This window comes from Typopeltis vanoorti, chromosome 11 (genome assembly GCF_054136105.1).
Source record: "Typopeltis vanoorti isolate ZY-2024b chromosome 11, IOZ_Tvanoo_1.0, whole genome shotgun sequence".
Taxonomy (NCBI): domain Eukaryota; kingdom Metazoa; phylum Arthropoda; class Arachnida; order Uropygi; family Thelyphonidae; genus Typopeltis; species Typopeltis vanoorti.
The window spans coordinates 74,999,354-75,019,697 of record NC_143559.1 but is presented as its reverse complement, the minus strand read 5'-3'; the positions used below and the strand labels follow the sequence as shown (position 1 = coordinate 75,019,697).

The following is a 20,344-nucleotide window of genomic DNA, read 5'->3' as shown; positions in this document are numbered from 1 at the left end:
TCTAAGACCTTGACAATGATTCCTGATATGCTAATCGGTCGGTAATTTACAACAGCAGTCTTGGAACCACCTTTATGCAGTGGAACTATTTTCCCCTCTTTCCACCCGCTCGGGACTAACCCAGACCCGAGACTCAAATTAAACAAAATGGTCAAGGGTACTGACAATTCTTTAGCAGCTTCTCGTACAACACGAGCTGGTATACCATCCAATCCCACAGATGTATTGTCATTGAGGTTATGCAATAGACTACTCACCTCCACTTCATTAACCACAATTCCCATATAATCTACTGGTTTATTCGTTTCTGCAATGTCACCACCTAGATGATATACTTTTGCAAAGTGCTCACTCAGTAACTAAACTATCTCAACTGATTCAGTTACCTCCCTACCATCGGCATTCTTTAAAATCAATCTGCCATGTACATTTTTCCTTTTACTTGCTACATATCTAAAAAACTGCTTAGGATTCTCTTTAGCCTGCATGGCCAATGTTCTTTCGTAATCCTTTTTTGCTTTTCTTACCACACTCGTCACCCTTCTGGCCTGCGCTTTATACCGTTCATGTGCCTGCCGGTCACCCTTCTCTTTAAATTCCCTCCATAGTTGTTTCTTTTTTTGCAACTCAAGCTTAATGGTGTTATTCATCCATTTAACCCTACTTGATTTATTATTCGGACTCTAGGTATACAGTCAGCTATTGCTTCATGCAAGCACTTCTTAACTACCTCCCATGCACTATCAACTTCTAGTCCTTGCAGTTGTATATGCCATGACACTGAACCAATCAAACTCCTAAGCTTGTCATACTCTCCAGCCCGATAATTCCACATGTACCCTGTTTTAATTGAAAATTCTACACCTTTAGCCACCTCCCAAGTTAAGACCCTATGATCACTCTCACCGATTGGTGGCAATGTGGTCATATTTGTTACAGCCAAATCCTCAGATGTAATTACTAGGTCAAGCACTCTCTGACCCCTAGTATTTTCCATTACATGCTGTCGCAGATAGTTATCCCTTAATAACCGCATAAAATCCAATTCCTTCCTCTCGTGTGTCCTCTCCTCACTCTAATCAATGCGACCATAGTTGAAATCTCCCATAATAATCACCCTCCTTCCACGCATTTCTTCTATTTGCTTGTGCATACTGTCACCACCATCTTTTCCATCACCTGGTCTATAGCAGCACCCAATTGTATATTTAGTTCTGCTAGCCACAATCTCACACCAAATAGCCTCAAATGTGCTCTTTTCTCTATCCTGCAGTTCAACTTCTATTCTCCTTGGCGGTAGCTCATCAGCTATTATCAATAACACTCCTCCCCCCATTTTATTCTCTCTGTCATTCCTGAACACACTATACTCATCACATTCAATTCCACTAGCTATATCATCTACAGTCAGCCATGTTTCACTAATACCAATAACCTGTGGTCTGGAAGTGCCAACCATGGCCAAAAACTCTTCCTTCTTGTTCCTAATACTCCTAGTATTAGTGTACATGAATTTAAGACCCCCATTAGCCCCAACCCTACCTTGATGCCTTATATTAACTATCCCACTCAGATTTGTTGTCCTCATTTGCTCTGGCATAGTATATTCATTCTTACATTCAACTGCCTCCATAAGGACTGTATCTCTATTCCCCCCACCCTAACAAATCTAGTTTCCCTGAATTTGCACATCCACTACATTCAGCAACACTTTCTCAAGTCTTCTTATACCGTAACCATTCAAATGCAAGCCATCCATCTTATATAGATCCTTTCGCCCATCAAACTCACTCCACACATCCACAAATTCCACACCACTCGTCATACATAACCCACGCATAAAGTCATTCGCAATTATAGCCCTCCTTTTAAACATTTCACTGTCATACCGTGGCAAAAGACTAATCATTCTAACTCTCTCACTCTTTTCTTTTGCTACCTCAAACAATTCATTCAGGTCTTCTATCATTTCCATTTTATCTCCTTTCAAATCATTCGTACCTGTCACAACAATCAATTCTTTCACCCTTTCCTTTTGCTCTCTAATAGACGCAGTTACGTCCTTTATGGTCGCACCAGGTTGGTACGATTTTGTCAAATCCTCTACTAACACTCCTCGTACTAACGAGTCTCCATACAGCACTCTATCCTTCATTTTGTTCATGTTCACATTCATACGTCTATTTTTCCTGTCATACCTTTTATTATTGGTTGGTTCATTCAGTCTACTTTTGTTCATGCACTCTAGCTGCTGTTTTGCTCTTTCTATCGCACTATTCAACAACGCGATCTCACTCAATGCATCTATCTCATCTTTTTTGTTCTCTGAGAAACCATTTATACTATCATTCACACTCTCACAATTTTCATGTACAACCTTGCCGTTTCTTGTTATATCCCTATTTCCTTCATTCTGAAGGTTGACAAAAATATCACACTCACGATCCGAAATACACTTCAATTCCTCATTCTCCCTACATTTTCTACACACATTCAATCCTTTATTATCATCTAACCACACTCCGACCGCACTCCACAAAGCGTACATTTCACAGCTAGTACACTGACTCATTTCTTTTATGCTACCGTTCTTTGATAACGATGGCGAACCTTCATTACTGGCCGCCATTTTCCTTCGCACAGGTGTCATATTTATTTGCAACGTGTTTTGTCAAATTATACGTTATAACACATCAAAAATAGACGCACTAAAATACGCAAGGCAAACAAAACAAAACTACACAATATTAAGTAATTTGTATCGATAACTGAAAATGATACTTATCTTATCTGGAGCTAGCACGAACACTGCACATTACGAATTCATCTAGCAGCGACTTCCCGACATAGATTATGTTATAAAACACTTTAGTACACTAACCACGCTAATAAAGCTCCAATAATATGAATTATCTAATAATCAGTAGTCACATAAGGTGGAAATACCCTATAGCTCGCGGAAATTACGGCCGCTGTGAAGGCAAGGCGAATCAAGTAGTGCTCGGGGGACCAAGCGCTACTTCCTTTCCCCTAGCTGGGCCAGAGGAGATTATGGGTCTCATGTATTGGCGATCACTGCAGATGCTCAGTCATAGGTCGTATGCAATGCGGGGGGTGTATTCTCAAATCGTCTGCTCAACTCGGTCCCCCACCCAAGATTAAATCTGGAGTGCTCTCTTCCCCCCCAAAGATTAACTCCTGCATGCACCACTGCGATCATATAGTTGCTTTTCACCATACACCATCGGTCGAAAAGTTTGCATTATGGGATACTTAGGAAGCTGACATGAAGTCAAACACCCTGTGTATATATATTCATTTTTAATATTAACTGACTTAAAACCCGAGAATTATAACAAAATGAGATTTATTTGAAAACGCAACATGTTTCGTCGAGAATGACTTCATCAGGCGTTAAGAACATAGAAAGATATTAAAAGACACTGAAAATAACATTGAGACACTCTAAAGCTATACAATTAAAAAGTTATAATATTCGACTGTGAATTACAGTTATTATGAACTTGAGCTATAGTCCGTGTTAAAGTTCTATTATTATACACTTGTGCGTGTGTGGAACCACGCGATCTCCAGTATCTCATAGCAGAGGTGAAAGAGTCGGGCAAATTATAGCTGAGATTATTGTTCATATGAAGCGTGTCCAACGTGATTTCTTTTGACTCCGCAATGCTATGTTTCGCCTTATCATGGCAGATGTGTAGGTTTGAAGTTGATGTCCAATTTATCTCATGTTGGCGGCTTTCGTTGTTCGTGTTTATTGAAAACAGGACATGGCCTGACAGAGCAGTTGCTCTGGTTCTCTTATAAGCAATGTCTCTCTGGTGCTCCTCGAGACGCAGTAGGATAGATTTCTCTGTTTGCCCATAGTAAGGCTTTCCACACTCACATGTGACCTTGTATACACCTGGGAATTGTAGAAGGTTGTGAGATTGTTTATAGTTGTTGAAACGTGATCTTATTTTTGGCAGAGTCGAGAAACACGTTTGTATGTTAAACTTCTTTAGGATTCTACTCAACTTTTTGGATGGTGTGCTGATATATGGCAAGACGATATGACCTTTGGAGTCGTCCTGTATCTCTACGTTGCTACGTTGACGGTGGGATAATTGGTTGTTAATACTTTTTAAAGAGTAGCCATTGTTTTTAAATCTGTAATAATCTGTAATAATAATAATCAGCTAACATATTTTATTCCCTTATAGAGAGTTGGCGAGGTATTTTAACCCTGTCTAGCTTTTGGAGGCTGACTGGGAATTTTATCCTCAACCAGTTGCCAGTCTGAAATAGCTGGGCCAAAACTATCACTAAATATAAGTGTCAGCTGATGAAGAGACTGGAAAACAGCTGCATCTATTATTATTATTATTATTATTATTATTATTATTATTATTATTATTATTATTATTATGGAAACTCGGATTTTTCGTCCTGTAAACTCAAGAAAATCGACCGTAGAACTCACATTATTTCAGACATTAAATATATTGTGTTAGGGTTAGGGACCACGAGATGGAGGCACATTTGAGCCGTCTCTCTTCACTGAGTACCGCTTAATTAATGATAGCCTTGGGCCATCTATCTCTAATTGGTACCAGTGGAGATTGAACTGCCCACTCAGTCTCCAAAATTTAGATAGGGCTAAATGGCCTCGCCTACTCCCCGTATACAGGAATAAAAAGGCGTTAGCTGAGTTTTTTGATTTATAAAAACTCCATGGAATCAAAGACCCATCATGAGAGGTCCACTGTTATACACACAGCTTATCACACTGCACCTTAAATATATTAACTGACTCTGCACCTCACCACACTCTCGGGCAATGCCTTCCAATCACTCACCATTCTCCATGCAAAAAACCTGCTCCTCTGTCCCTTGCTCACATCCTCCTTATACAGCCTACAGGGATGATGTCTTGTTCTCCTGCTATCTTCACCCATTCTCTGCAAAACCTCTTCAAAATTAATCTTGGAATAACTCTTAAGCTTTTATGTCTCGATCATATCCCCCTTCCTCCTTCTATCCACCAATTTCTGCAAATTGTATTTCGTCAATCTGTCTATATTCCAGAGACCAGAAACTACCTTAGTCAATTTCCTCTGAACTTTTTCCAATGCATTTTTTCTCTTAGTACCTAATCAGTGGCCTCTCGTCTATAAGGGCTGCACGGCTGCATCGAATGTAGCTCCAGCGTTGAGTATACTAGCGAGTAGTACTGGCTGGTATATTCAATGCTGGAGTTGCATTCAATGCAGCCCTGTGGCCCTTATGGACGAGCCGCCACTATACCTAACCATAAAAGGATATTTTATTGTCTGAAATAACTTGGGTTGCGGCGGATTTTCTTGAGTTTATGGGACGAAAATCCCGAGTTTACTGGAAGAAAAACCTGCTTACCTGTGCCAGAGATCGACTTACTCGGGAACCGATTGAAGAAAGGATTGACAGTCCGTCCAGTTTGCGACTAGACTTGAAATTGTCTATCTTCGTGCGACCAGCGCAGAGGATGCAAGCGCACTTCTACTGAGCTACACAGACCTGCATTTTTTTCTTTGGAGGATACTCCAGTTTTTCTTTTCGCAAAAGAAAACTGGTTGGAGAATACGCGCAATTAAGAGACAGTCATCCAATGATTCCTTAGCTGCTTCTTTCGTAATGCCAGTCAACTGAACTCGATTTTTCCCTCAATGTATATGGCATTAGATTTCCCAAAATTTTCCAATTTAGTTACAATGATTGACTTTTGGCATTAGTTGTCTCATAGCTCTGAAATCGATAGTGTATCGTTCACAGAAGCCCTTTTATAGTCCCAGGATTTTTTTTTTTTTTACATTTTATTTATTTATTTATTTTTTTTAAATTATGAAACGGAACTGCACAGTAGTTATAATCGAACTTAGTCTTGGGAATTGTCTTCAGTATAGTGGAATTCCCTTTAAATCCTCGTGTTTCTGTACCTATGTTATGGTTTTAAAACTGTATTTCGCTGAAATGTACAGGCAATTAGCTTTTAAAAATAAAACGTGTTTTACTATTTTCTCTCTGTTTCGAAGTAATTGAATATCGCTGCAATAACTACGGAGAAATCTAGTTAGGTATTTAAAATAAAATGTAAGCTAAAATTATTTGAAGAGAAAATAATTATATTTTCCTTCTTAATATCGATTTAACTCCGTTTATTGCTACAAGAAGTGGTTGCTAGGTGTCTAATATCGAATCCTTCGAAAAAGTGTCATGGCTTCCACGTGGGAAGAAATATGCCAAGCTCAGGAAGATAAGCGGTGCGAATTAGTTCTTACAGGTTCTGACGTATCCAGACGGATTGAAGAAAATGGCCTGGATAGAAGTCTTTTTTCTTTATCTACTCTGAATTTTCTTGAAATAAGTAAAACATGCTTAACTTGTATTTCGGATGACATTAAGAACTTAGAAAACTTGGTAAGATTTGTGTTGCGTGCAAATAAACTAACCAGTGTACCCTCTGCAATTGGGCAGTTAAAAAAACTAAAGTTTTTAGATATTTCTTCGAACGACATCTTAACATTGCCTTCCGAAATTGGCCTTTTACGTGAGCTTCAGTCGTTAAATGCAAGTTCTAACCAGTTACTGGAATTGCCCGACTTGTCAGGACTGATAAACTTACGGGTGCTGAATTTCTCCGATAACAAGTTTTCTTCTTTTCCGCAGTCAGTATGTCACAAAAATCTTGCTCATTTGGGAGAAATAATGGGCAGTAATAATAATATAACCGATATTCCAAGTAACATATATGTTCTCTCTTCCCTGAAGATATTGGATCTTGGAAATAATGCAATTGTGAATGTACCAGGTGAATTAGGTGAATGTCAAAAGTTAAAAGATTTAAACTTGAAAGGAAACAAAACAATAAAGGATAAACGATTACTAAAGTTGGTTGAGCAATGCCATGTCAAACAGATACTAGATTATGTCAGGATGCATTGCCCTAAAACTGGCATGCCAGAAATTTCAGGGAAAATCAAGGGAAAAGGGGGGAAGCAAAGCAGAAAGAAGGACTTGAAAGAAGAGGTATTGTACAATTTTATTTTATTTTTAGCCTATTAATTTGTGTTCATACTGAGTGTAATTATTAAAAACTGAAGTTTCTGTGGCAATTTTTTTTTATGACAATAATGGGAAAGGGCTTGAAGAAATTTGTAGCTAGTTTATTTATATTTAAAAAAATTTAAATATTGGTAATTCCATATTTAAAAGCAGTGCCTTGGGTGGCATAAGGATTAGATAATATAAAACTCTGCTCTGTAATCAATGCTGTTTTTTTTTTCTCCAACCAAGTAATAAGTTTCATCTATTACAAGCATCCATTCCCCAGTGAAATTGGAATTGGCTGTCTCCTGTTCAGAAAGTGGATGTGCCATCTGTTTGTCTAGCCAAAGTTATATGTGCTGAGATAATTTATATAACAAGACTTAATTAAATATGCATTAAAAGTTCTACTTCTGAATTGTTGCATCAGTTCTTAGTTGCATATATATATATATATTTATTTTTATTTTTATTTTTTTTATCATGTCTTAGTATTTCTTATATAAATAACCTGATTATTTATTTAGTGTGGCTAAATACCATATCAGAAGGTTTATTCCATCTATATTATAATTGAATGCCTCACAACTAGTCCAGTTTTAGTTGAGATGAAGGAAAATTTAGCTCTCCTGGGAGAAGACAAAGTCTATCATTATTCATCTTTCCACAAAACTGGCTTAAATCAGTATTATTGGAAAGGCCTAAAAAATATCCCTCAATAAAGACAGAATGAGAATTAATTTGTGGACTGCTGGTGAAAGAGAGAGGTGATATGATATGATAAAAAACCTACAAACTTCTGAAAGGGTCATATAGTATATCAGTAGATAGAATTTTTAATTTCACAGAGAGTGGGATTAGAAAATGAATGCAGTCCAGAAAGGGATGAAAGGTGGATTTTTCTCTCATAGAGCCTTGTGTGTTTGGAATGGATTGCATTTGGAGGCTGTGAGTGCAGGTAATAGGAATGACCTCAAAAATAGGTATGACAGCAGGTGTGGATAATGTGGACCCTACTTGATGATTCTGTAACTTGTTGAAGTTAGATCTTGATAATAATAATAATTGTTCATGTACATAACACTGAAAAATCTCAGCTCCTTCTCACCTATCTCCCCCCCCCCCTAAAGTGAGATTTATGCTATAATTGTTAATAACCCTTCTTTCAGGAACTTTATATTACAAGAGAATCAATAGTTCATCATAAAGTTCCTGATATCGTAATATCCTATATCCTCTAATAGGTGTGCAGACACTATGATAGTGTTACTTGGTTAAATTTACATTCTAAGGCAAAGGCAAGAAGGATGACCTGTATGGCAAGGAAGATCGAAGCTAATTATGAGAAGAAGCTAGCTGATGAGTCTAAAGGAAATCCTAAAGAGCTCTTTTGCAATGTGGCAAGTAAAAGAAGGAATAACAATGGATGCACGACTTTATTATTATTATTTTACATGCCACTTCCAAGGACTCATCATGGGAAATCACTCTACTCTGCTACACATCTCCCCCCCCCCCCCACTACTTAATTATCCCACTATACACAACTACAATCATTTATTATTATTTTTATTTCGTGACACCTCCAAGGAATCCAAAGAGTCATTGAGGGAGGGCACTACTCTATAACTTTCTGTTTCCACCACTTCCATCCATATACCAATGCCCATCAGTATTTTTTTGTCTATAAATTGCATGTGTCCTGAAGGCTCATATTTCTGTATATGGGATGAAAAACCTGAGTTTCGGGAAGGAAAAACCTTACTACCTTCGTATGAGATCAGCTTACTCCCCTGCATTGAAAAAAACCCATATAAAGATTCTTCCTGTCATGACGAGAATCGAACTTAGGCCTTTTCCAATCGAAGGGTGCAACGTACCGTGTTTTTTTCAATTGTGCTACAGAGGCACTTGCCTATCACCATCAAGAGCATAATTTGTAAATTGTGTATGTTCTGATGGCTGATTTGCCTGTATGTGGGATGAAAAACCTGAGTTTCCGGAGGGAAAAAACTGCTATCTTTGTATGAGATTGGTTAACTTAAAAAGTGTTGATGTTAGAGAAGTAACAGAAGCAAACCAAGTAGTTGAGTTACTGAGTGGTCATTTTGTAAAATGTGCCATCTAGGTGGTGATATTGCAATTCCTGATATGATGTTGACTGATGGAAGAATAGAGGTTGAAGAATTGGATGTGCTTCGGATATTGTGGAACCTTAATGCAAATACAGCCATGGGATTACATGCCATATTGGCCTGTGTATTACGAGAATGTGCAAGGGAATTTGCATCTCCTGTGACCAAGCTGTTTAAGCCTTAGTTCTGAGAAGGTGCCAGTGGAGTGGAACAAGGGAAAAATACCTTTCTACAATAAAGGAGGCTCCAAGAAAGACATTGACAATCACAGGAGAGATGGTCATGGTATTGGAGAAGTTGATAAAAGACAGAATTCAGGACTGCATGGACAGGAATGGATATTTTATAAGGGACAACATGGTTTTATGAAGGGTAGGTCTTGCCTTAGTAATTTGCTTACTTTTTATAATAAAGGAAATGGAAACATCTAGTGGAATTTCCTTTCTAGACATTCATATTCAACGTAACCCAGATGGATCACTTTCTGTCTACTGAACGAGTAGCAAAGATTATAAAAAAATACTAATTTATCGCTACCTTTAAACCCATTAACCAAATTCATTATCTGTTACTCTCTCCAAAAGATGTATATTCACCAACGATGCTACCTGGAGTATACCAGTTTCTGTGTTTATGCAATGGCAAACAGGAAGATCAGTCTATAAACATATTTCTGAACATCCCTCATCCAGCTCATCAAATTGAGCTTTGCACAGCATGGAATTAAACATGCAAACCATAGGATCTAATGGGAAACAAAGCTTTTATGCAGATCTTTTGAACAGATATGAAAGGCTATCCAAAGAAAGTACTGAAGTTCTACTTCATTGACCAAACCTTAATCATAATGACTGCCTTACCATCCCAAACATTTAGGAAATTGTTACTTGTTATACTCAATGGTGTTTAATTTAATTATTATAGTAATTAAATTAATTATCAGTTCAGCCCAATAATTTTAATTAGCATCTATTTGTATAGAGGGATTCAAATTTGGCACATGTGCTCTACTGCTTTTATTGTTCAAATTCTTACCATTGTTCTTCACTTTCACTGATGATGTCTTACAGTACGTAGATGAATTTGTAAAATAAATATTATTTTTCTACTGTGACACACAAGTGAATGTTTAACCATCATACTGGCTTGGATATGTATATATACGTCCATAATTATAATGTATATATACGTCCATAAATATGAAGTGCCCATTGAATTCAATATAATCTTTGGATATTATAGAAAAAAATATATGGATACTATAGAAAAAATAGTTATGGCCAATTGGGTGGTTATGATTATGGCAATTCTGTGAAATGCTCTATGATTATACATTGAACATCAGTAGGTTTCAAAACCCACCTAATAGGCAAAAAAGAGGAGACTTGATAGAAGCTTATACTGTCCGACCACAGATGTGAGATCCCTCGCCACTTCTGTGCATGGCAGAAGGCGAATCCATTCTGATAATAGGGTAATCAATGATGAATGTTTATTATTATAATGTGCAAGGGAATTTGCACCTCCTGTGACCAAGCTGTTTAAACCTTAGTTCTGAGAAGGTGCTAGTGGAGTGGAACAAGGGAAAAATATCCTTCTACAATAAAGGAGGCTCCAAGAAAATTAGCTTTTCTTTTATGAAAATTCTAGTTAAAGTGGTAATTATTTTGCTTGTACAACAGTTGGAAATTTTTAGGTATAAAGTACGCTATTTCACGTGTTGATGATGACAAAATTAGTACATCGCCTTATTCTTTCTTGCATGTGTGGTTGGACAGTAAGTTAATAATGGGGTTTTATAGGATTAACATTGAAGAATTTTTTTTTAAGTACATGGTAGGAAGGGAAGGAGAGAATGAGGGATTATCCCTGGAGATTGTGTAGTGTGTGATTAACAAGAATGTTAGGACTTCGGAGCTCGTGGGGGAGTCTCCCATGAGCTCCAAAAACGATGCACTGTCAAAACGGCTTACACCCCATTACTCCACCTCTGATCTTACCTATCATATCCTTTCCCTTCCCAAAAAAATTCTATCCCCCCCCCTTAATAATAAAAAAACTGGGTTTTTCAAACGCCTCATCAATAATTCTCCCACATCTCTCTACCCCCCACTTTTCCAACCCCCCATTCTTTTCAATCACACTTCCTTCCTTTAACAACAGATGAATATATATCACCACACGCTGGGATGCTACTGAATAAGAAGACAGCCAGCAACATCCTACTAAGGTATGTCCAAAATTTTTTCCTCCTATATATTCTTCATATATCTGTCTATATAAAACATCAGTAACGCCCTAAATTTTGAGTAAAAAGCCAATGACATTATCAAAAAAGGGACACTCCTAAACAAAAATAGACTAAATAACCATAAAAATAATATTTACTAAGAGGAGTAACATGGGAATTTTCCCAGAAATAATGCTTATATTATTGTCTTCTAAGGTGTTTCTAACTGTGTGGAGTTACCTAGATTATGATCTTCTTCTGTGTCTTTTTCTGCCACTCTGTCATCATACTTGTTTTGGTAACCTTTCCTCTCTTATTCCATTGAAGTGACCATACCACCTTAAAATAGCTCTCCTCACATATTTGCGAATGCTAACAATTATTGTCAAGTTTCTTTTTACTATCTTCATTTGTAATATGATTTTGCCATTGATGCCATTTATTCACTACCCTAATTTTTCTTATAACTCTTATATGTAGTCTCCAATCATTGATCAGTTTCTGATTTTTTAATCCATCCCTTTGATCTGTAAATTTAAATTGATTTGAACACCTGATGTGTATACAACTAAGATAGCGTTCAGTTATTCCATATTAAACTTACTCTTCCCATATCAGCTTCTGTGTTTCAGTTCCAGTTTTTCACTAAAAATTGTGCCTCCATAGCTGAAGTACTTTACTTATTCTGTAGGTTCTCCATTGAGAATACAATTTTTCACTAAAAATTGTGCCTACATAGCTGAAGTACTTTACTTGTTCTGTAGATTCTCCATTGAGAATACAATTGATTTCCATGTTTGTGCCTGTTTTCATAATTTTACTTTTTATCTGTTTTCAGTTCACTTTGGTAAAAGAATATGACTCATACTGTATTTATTTAGGAGTAGAACATCTATATAAAGTAAAGAGCTGAATTGAATATCTCCAATTTTGGTATCAGATTTAATGCACTTTCCTTCATAATGTGATCTACACAGATGATGGATAAGGGCAGATAACGTGCATTCTTTCCTTATACTAAATTTTACATCAAACCATCTCCCAGTTCATTCTTCAATTCTAATCACTGACTTTCAATTTAAGTATATTGAAAAGTACATTATATATTGCCCTGTATAATGTTCCATTTACAGCAATATTTATAGCATTTAGAAGCACTTTTTTTCTTGCCCTTTATCATATGCCTTTTTCAGATCAACAAAACTTTATATTTTTTGTTATATTTCCATTATTTATGAATTGTTTGTCTTAAAGTAAATGTCTAGTTTTGACTATTCTGATTTAGCTAGAAACCAGCATGTTCTTTTTTAAAGTCTTTTTCATCATTTTTATATTCTTTCTTCAAGTATTCTTAAATTAATTTCACTGGAACACTCACATTGTATATTCCTGTGTAATTCTCACATTTAGTTTTATTTCTCTTTTCATTGATTAATACTTTAACAATTCAGTCTGGAAAAATTTTGTAGTGTACTTACTGTAAAACTTTTAGACCTCCATATTTCATCATTTCTGATAGCTCTTTCAGAACTTTTAAAATATACTCTAGAACTTTTAAAATATACTCATTGACTACATTTCTCCTGAATATTTTCTACCACTATTCTATCACATCTTATTTAATAATTTTCCAGTGTAATTACTCTCTTGGCATTCAGAATTCCTTATCTTAGTTTTTGTATCACTATGATCTCTGATATCTTTTTATAGTACTCTTTCTTTCATTTGTGCATCTGTAGCACAATTGGAAAAATGATGACAGGGTATTGTGCCCTTTGAATGCAAAAGACCCAAGTATGATTCTAGTCATGATGAGAGGAATCTTTATATGAGCTTTTTCATTTGAAGATAAGTTAGCTAAGCTCATATAGAGTGTGTGGGGGGGGGGGGATATATATTTTTTTCTTTTTTTCCTGAAAACTGATAGATGGAGGTGCATGTTGATGATGGTTAGCACCATTGTGCATAAATGGATTTTTTTTATGGCACAAAGACATCAAAGGTCATACTGCACCAGGACACAGCTCACAGCAGTACATATGGTAATTGGTTAGTAGGATAATCACAAACATCCATGTCCTTGGCAGGATTCGAACTTGCAGCCTCATGGCTGGAGAGCAGATACACTAACCACTTGGCCAATCAGGCTGGTTTATAGATGGAGAATTAAGTAGTGAAGACAATGGGTTGTGTGGAGTGCCCACCCACAGCCAGTCTTTTAGATCCCTAGGAGGTGTAACATAATAATTTCTAATCTTTATTAATAATTTCTGGAACGTGTCACTTTCGTGATACAGTAATCCATCAAATATGCATCACGGTGTTGAAAATTTTTTCACTTGGTTAAACTGTAAATTAAAGATGCCAAGAAATTATATTCTTGGTTTAATATCCTTTGTCCAAGTATAAGCAAACAAAGTTTGCACATGAAGTACCTTCATAACTGGGCTACTTGTATATAGAAGCTAATGACTTCATATCAGTTGTCTTAGTAACCCATAATACAGAGCCCAATATCCATTTAGGGTATATATATATATATATATATATATATAATGCTATGCATTATGGGATGGGCCACTCCTGGGAAGGGTTCCATTCTGATGATCAAGTCATAAATCAGAAATTGCTATGCATTGTACATCTCTGAAAATAACAGAAATGAAAGTGAAAATAATGCACCTGCATACACGGATATACACACATTTTTATGTTCTTTTCTAAATCAGTTATCTTTCTATACTACACCACTAGAAGAATTGCTTTTTTTTGCTTGCTGGTCATTTACATAAAGAAATAATGCAACCAAAAAAAATCAGACCAAAAGATTTTGTTGTACTGCAGTCATCATTTAGACTTTACAACCCAGCATCCTTTCCTTTTCTGTTTTATTCTTATGTGTAGATTCGAAACCAGATCTCACGAAATTGGGTTGGTTAATCCTTATTCCTGTAGTGTCCTATGTTTGCATAATTGCGTGTGTTCTGGCCAGTTTGCCTGTTTTGTGGGATGAAAAATCTGAGTTTCCAGGTGAAAAAAAAACAACTTGATCGCTCTGTACGAGACTCACCTGATCAAAGTTCTTCACATCCTAGATGGGGCTTGAACCTAGATTTTTTAAACCAAAGTGCATAATTAAAATTGATTGAGCTCCAGAGGCTTTGACCTAGTAGCAGAAGTCGAAAATAATATAATAGAATTAACACATTTATGACAAGCAGGGACAGAATATCTTGTTCTATATTTGATCTTGGAGGAAGAGCCACTCCACAAGTTATGACATGTTTCCATGGAAACCAAAATTATGTAGATGGAGGGGGGGCGGGATCAATTTCATGATAGAGAAACCAGTAATTAAGAGGGAAATCCTGTATTTGGTTGGTGTATTGGGCTAGCGGGCTGTAATGTATAGTGTTGGTAAGAAGCTCCGGAAAAGATAAGTGTATTTTGAGTAATAATCAGCAATATTTCTTTAATTTTTGTGTTGTACTATTTATTTTTGAGAACAAAGTGTGTCTGCATGAGTCATTAAATTGTTAGATTTATTATTTATTAAACAGAATGCAATGGCGGTACTCATGTGGTCAACCACCTGGACTTCGACTGGTGAGACTAGGCAAGCACTGCAAAAATCAAGTAGCATCAACAAAATAGACTTCAAAATCGATTCGATCCTATGAGTGTAATATGTATGTGTGACAGAGTGTAAGGAATGTGTTTGTGGAGAGAATGGATGGGAGGCGAGGGAAGGTATGGATCTGTAGGAAGTGTGATATATAATATTAGACCTTACTTACTTACTGCCCTCTTCCGTCACAGATGGGTTGAGTCTTCCTTGTTTCCACAACAACCTCCAGGAGTCTCGGTTTCTTGCATGGCTGGTGTACTGTCTGTATGTTTGTAATCCAGATTTGACTTTATTGATGTTATCCATTTAGTTCTTGGTCTTTCGTTTTCTTTTTTCTTTTAATCTTGCATACAAAGCGAGGTTGTCTTTTTGATGGCATTCTTTCTACATGTCCGTACCATTGAAGTTGTTTTCTTTTGATCTTTTCTATTAACTCGGCATTAATAAGGTGGGGTGTCACAGACCCCCCCCCAAAGATTTTAAATTAACTATAACTTTTTAACGCATGGCAGTGAGTCATGCTTCAGTATAGCTTCTCCCTCTCATAATCCACTACTCAATGCCATAGACGACAGGCTGTTGCATGCAAGCAAGTTTAGTGTGGGACCCCCCCCCACCACCACCACTTTTGTTACATTTTCCCACCTTACTAATGCCGGGTTAATGAATCTGTATATTTTAGATCTTGTCTTACAGATAAGACAAGGGAAGACATTCTGAGACATTTCATCTCGAAAGCCTCCATATCTCTGTCTTCCTGAGTGTCCAAGTTTCTGAAGCATGTATCACAGTGGGTATTATAATTGTCTTATATAATTTTATTTTATTTAGAGGTTTGGAGATTTTATTATTTTTCCATATTTTACCTAGCTTATTAAAGCTTATTACATTAGACCACGAGGCAATAAATGTGAAGCAGATTGAAAAGATAAAAGTTAACATAAATGAAAGAAACAGAAAGGAAATGAAACCTAGTGAAAGAATGCAAGAGTGTAGGGGGAGGAGTGTAAAAGTGTTGAATGAAAGAATAGTATGACTAATGTAAAGAATGAAGAGTTGGCTGCACTGAGTGGTACATAGGGTGAAATATGAACTGGAGCAAATGCAAAAATGTTTTGTGAGTGGATCATCTGATAATAGAAAGAAAGAAATGCAAGATAAGAAAAATGAGGGCTTGAAAAAAAAGCAAAAGAAAAATCAAGGAGCAAGTGTTGTACGTCGATTCATGTATAAAAGGTATGATTGATGAGAGTTTGACAAAATCGTGCTTTCCAGATGTGAAGGTTAATGATGTTCATTAGACTAATAGAGCACAAAATAGTAGGATGAAAGAAATGATTGTAGTGGCTGGAACGGATGATTTAAAAGGAGAAAAGTATGGCATGAGAGATACATGAAAGAATTATTGGAAGTAGCAGAAGAAAAGAGAGAGAGAGTTATGATAGCGAGTCTGTTGCCGCAGTATGACAGAGTAGAATTGAGGAGGGCTAAAATAGTGAATGACTCGATGCATAGGAGTTTGTGGATATGTGGAGTGATTTTGATGGGCAAAAGGACTTATACAAGGTTTGCATCTGAATGGATTTGGTGTTTGGAGACTGGAAAAAGAGCTGTTGAATGAAGTGAAATTGGATGTGCAGAATCAGGGAAATTAGAGCTTTTTTTTTTTTTTTTTGGTGGTGGGAGGGATAAGCTGTTGAGTGGATATGCAGACATCAGTGAGGCAGTTGAGTGTAAGAATGTGCCTAAGTTACCACCCACTAGTAACAAACCAGAATGGGATAGTTAGTATAAAGTGTCAGGATAGCAGTGGGCCTAAGGGGCTTTTGCATTATATCTACACTAATGCCAGGAGCACTTGCAACAAGCAGGAGGAATTTTTGACATTGGTTGGCTTATCCTGGCCAAAGGTTATTGGCATTAGTGAGACATGGCTAACAGAAGATGATATAGATGGTGGGATAGTGTGTTCAGGAAGGATAGAGAGAAAAGAATTGGGGGTGAGAATTATTGATGATAGCTGATGAACTGCAATCAAAGAGAGCAAAAGTTCAACTGCTTCCAGTGAAAATAGCACATTTGAGGCTATCTGGTATGAGGTTGAGACCAGCAGAATGAAATATACAGTTGGATGCTGCTTCTATAGACCAGGAGATGGAAAAGATGATGGAGATAGTGTGTATTGGCAAATAGACTCAATGAGTGGAGGACAGGTAATTATTATGGGGAATTTCAACTTTGGGAACATAGATTAGGAGGAGGAGAGGACACATGGGAGGAAGGAATTGGATCTTATGCAAAGGGATAATTACATGAGACAGCATGTAATGGAATATATTAGGGGTTCGAGAGTGCTCGATCTAGTAATTGCATCTGAGAATTTGTCTACAACAAATATGACCATTGCCACTAATTGGTGAGAGTGATCATATGGTCTTGACCTGGGAGGTGGCCAAATGTGTGGATGAGGTATATGCAGAAGTACAGGACTGGTAAGTATGACAAGCTTAGGAGATTGCTTGGATTGGTTTCAAGGCATGTGAAACTGCAAAGGTTGAATGTTGATAATGCATGCGATGTGGTAAAGGAATGTTTGAGGGAGGTAATGGCAGACTGCATACCTAGAGTCAGGAGAGTAAATCAAGTGGAAGTCAAATGGATGAATATCATCATTGAGCTGGAGCTGCAAAAAAAGAAACAATTGTGAAGGGAATTTAAGGAGAAAGGTGGACTTGCAGGCACATGAACAGTACGAGGCACAGGCCAGAAGGGTAACTAGTGTGGCAAGAAAGGCAAAAACAGATTATGAAAGTAAGTTAGCAATGCAGGCTAAAGAGAATCCCAAACAGTTCTTTCAATATGCTGCAAGTAAAAGAAAGAACATATATGACAGAATGATTTTAACCAATGCCAATGGTAGGGTGGTAACTGAATCAGTCAAAATAGTAGAATTACTAAGTGAACACTTTGCAAGAGTATATCATCCAGGTGGTGATATTGTTGGAATCAGAGAGGCAAAAGCTTATATGGGAACTGAGATAAATGAAATGAAGTTGCATAGCATATTACCATGGGTGGCTCGTGCATAGGCACTGCGGAACTGCAGCACCCACAATTTTTCTCAATATATAAATATATTTATTAATTTATTTATATTTGCTTGTAATATTTAATTTTATCATCAACAATCCTATACAATTTTCTTATTTTGTATAAAAAATAATAACAATCCATCTTGTAGTACTTAGGAGGGAGAAGGATGCTAGCAGCACAGTATTTACCACAGTGTTATATTGCTACATGTGTAAGCATATGCACATCATAGTGAGATGCGAGCTATTAGCTTAACGCGGCACTGTCTGTCGTGCAGTTCCATTGTTGTTTATATGCAGTTTGCGCCAGTAGTAGAGTGTTCATAGTACTTATCGTGTTTACTCTGTCTCTTTAAATATTTGACATTACAATTAAAGGAATGGATTTTATTTTTAAGTAATTTTGAATTATACTAAACTATAATTTTATCGATAATAAACAATATTTTTTCATGAAACAAAGCAAGAAGAATATATTTTATTTTTAAGTAATTTTGAATTATACCAAACTGTATAATTTTATCGATAATAAACAATATTTTTTCATGAAACAAAATAAGAAGAATATATTTTATTTTTAAGTAATTTTGAATTATACCAAACTGTATAATTTTATTGATAATAAACAATATTTTTTCATGTTTACCATATATTATCATGTATAATGCGAACTAGAAATTTTGTTTGAAAACTAGGCCTAAAATGTCATGTCCACGTATAATGCGATCTGTTAATCTTGTTCCATAACATTATAAATAATACAATACGAATTGACGAAAGAAATATTTATTTTAAAACAAAATGTCAAAATCCTTTAAATTCCTCTTCATCTTTTGAGTCATCAAACATTTCATTTATAAATTCATCTGTAGGGATTGCGTCTTCAGTGTTGCAGTTGTTGTCATCGTCTTCATGTTCTCCATTTTGTTGTGCATCATCCTCGCTTTCGTATATGACGTGATCTTTGGATCCATCCATTGAATTACTTATTCCATATTTCAGATGGTATCGAATCCCATGCTTCTTTAACCCAGCTAGTGACTAGGGTGATCTCAGGATTATGAAAATTCCCACCCTTTGTCATCTTCACCAAACCAGATGACATCCATTCTCTTCTTTTTTCACATAAGTAAGCTTTAAATGGCTTATTCAAGCTGACATCAAGCGGCTGCAAAACGGAAGTTAGACCACCCGGTATGACTGTTAGGTCTGTAAGTAGCTCACGTGCTTTCTCTTTGCTTGCCTCTGTTAAATGCGCCCGGAACATATCCCAGACTAGCATGCTTTGTTGACGTAACAAGCTACCTGGACGTATGTTCCATACTTGATCCAGCCACAATTGTACACCTTCTTTATCCATCCAACCTTTTTGATTGGCACGAACAATTAAACCAGGTGGAAATTTCATATCCTTCGGAATTTTCTTCCTTTTAAATATCGCTGTTGGCTTTAATTTGGTTCCGTCTGCCATGCATGCTAGAACAACGGTAAAATGCGTTTTTTCATGTCTCGTTGTTTTTATGAAGACACCCTTTTCACCAACTGAGTTTACTGTTTGATTCCCAGGCATATCAAAGTACATGGGCATCTCATCCATATTGCCAATTTGGGAAAGTTCATATCCATGACACTTCTGTAATTTATAATAAATTTATTGAAGGACTGCACTTTTTCTTCAAGCTGCTTTGGTGACTTCTCCGCAATTTTTGTTTGGTGTCATAATGTTAATGCTTTGCTTTCCATAAATCTGTTGCACCACCCAGGCGAAGCAAGAAAAGATGAAATACCTGGTGTGTCCTTGAATGTACCATTCTTGAGTTGTAGAGCTTGAAAACGAATTACATTTCTTGTTACTATAATGCCATCTTGTTGTTGCATCAAAATCCATTCATTTAGCTCTTCTTCGAGTTCTGGAAAGGATGCTACATCTCCACGACGGGCACGTTTCGTTTTGGAGATTTTTTCAGGACTGTCTTTTTGCTTACACCAAAGTCTAATATTATTGTCTGCTACACTATATTCTCTCATAGCAACACTGTTATTATGTTCTTCTGCAAACTGCATGACAATCAATTTAAATCCTGCTTCAAACGATGAACGTTTACATTTCTGTTGGCTCATTTTCAGGCTAGGTTTGTTTAACGAATAATATTTAAAATGAACTATGGTTAAACTG

The 20,344-nt window shown here is 36.6% G+C and overlaps 1 protein-coding gene across 1 annotated transcript in view; it reads left to right on the top strand.

Moving 5' to 3' along the window:
• Positions 1 to 6,237: 6,237 nt before the first annotated feature.
• LOC150101748 (leucine-rich repeat-containing protein 47-like) overlaps positions 6,238 to 20,344 on the top strand; it is a 76,231-nt gene continuing 62,124 nt past the window's right edge. The window contains exon 1 of the mRNA XM_090400292.1: positions 6,238 to 7,065. Within this exon, the coding sequence (XP_090256418.1) occupies positions 6,253 to 7,065 (813 nt within the window). The 5' untranslated portion in view covers positions 6,238 to 6,252. The remainder of the gene's footprint in view (positions 7,066 to 20,344) is intronic.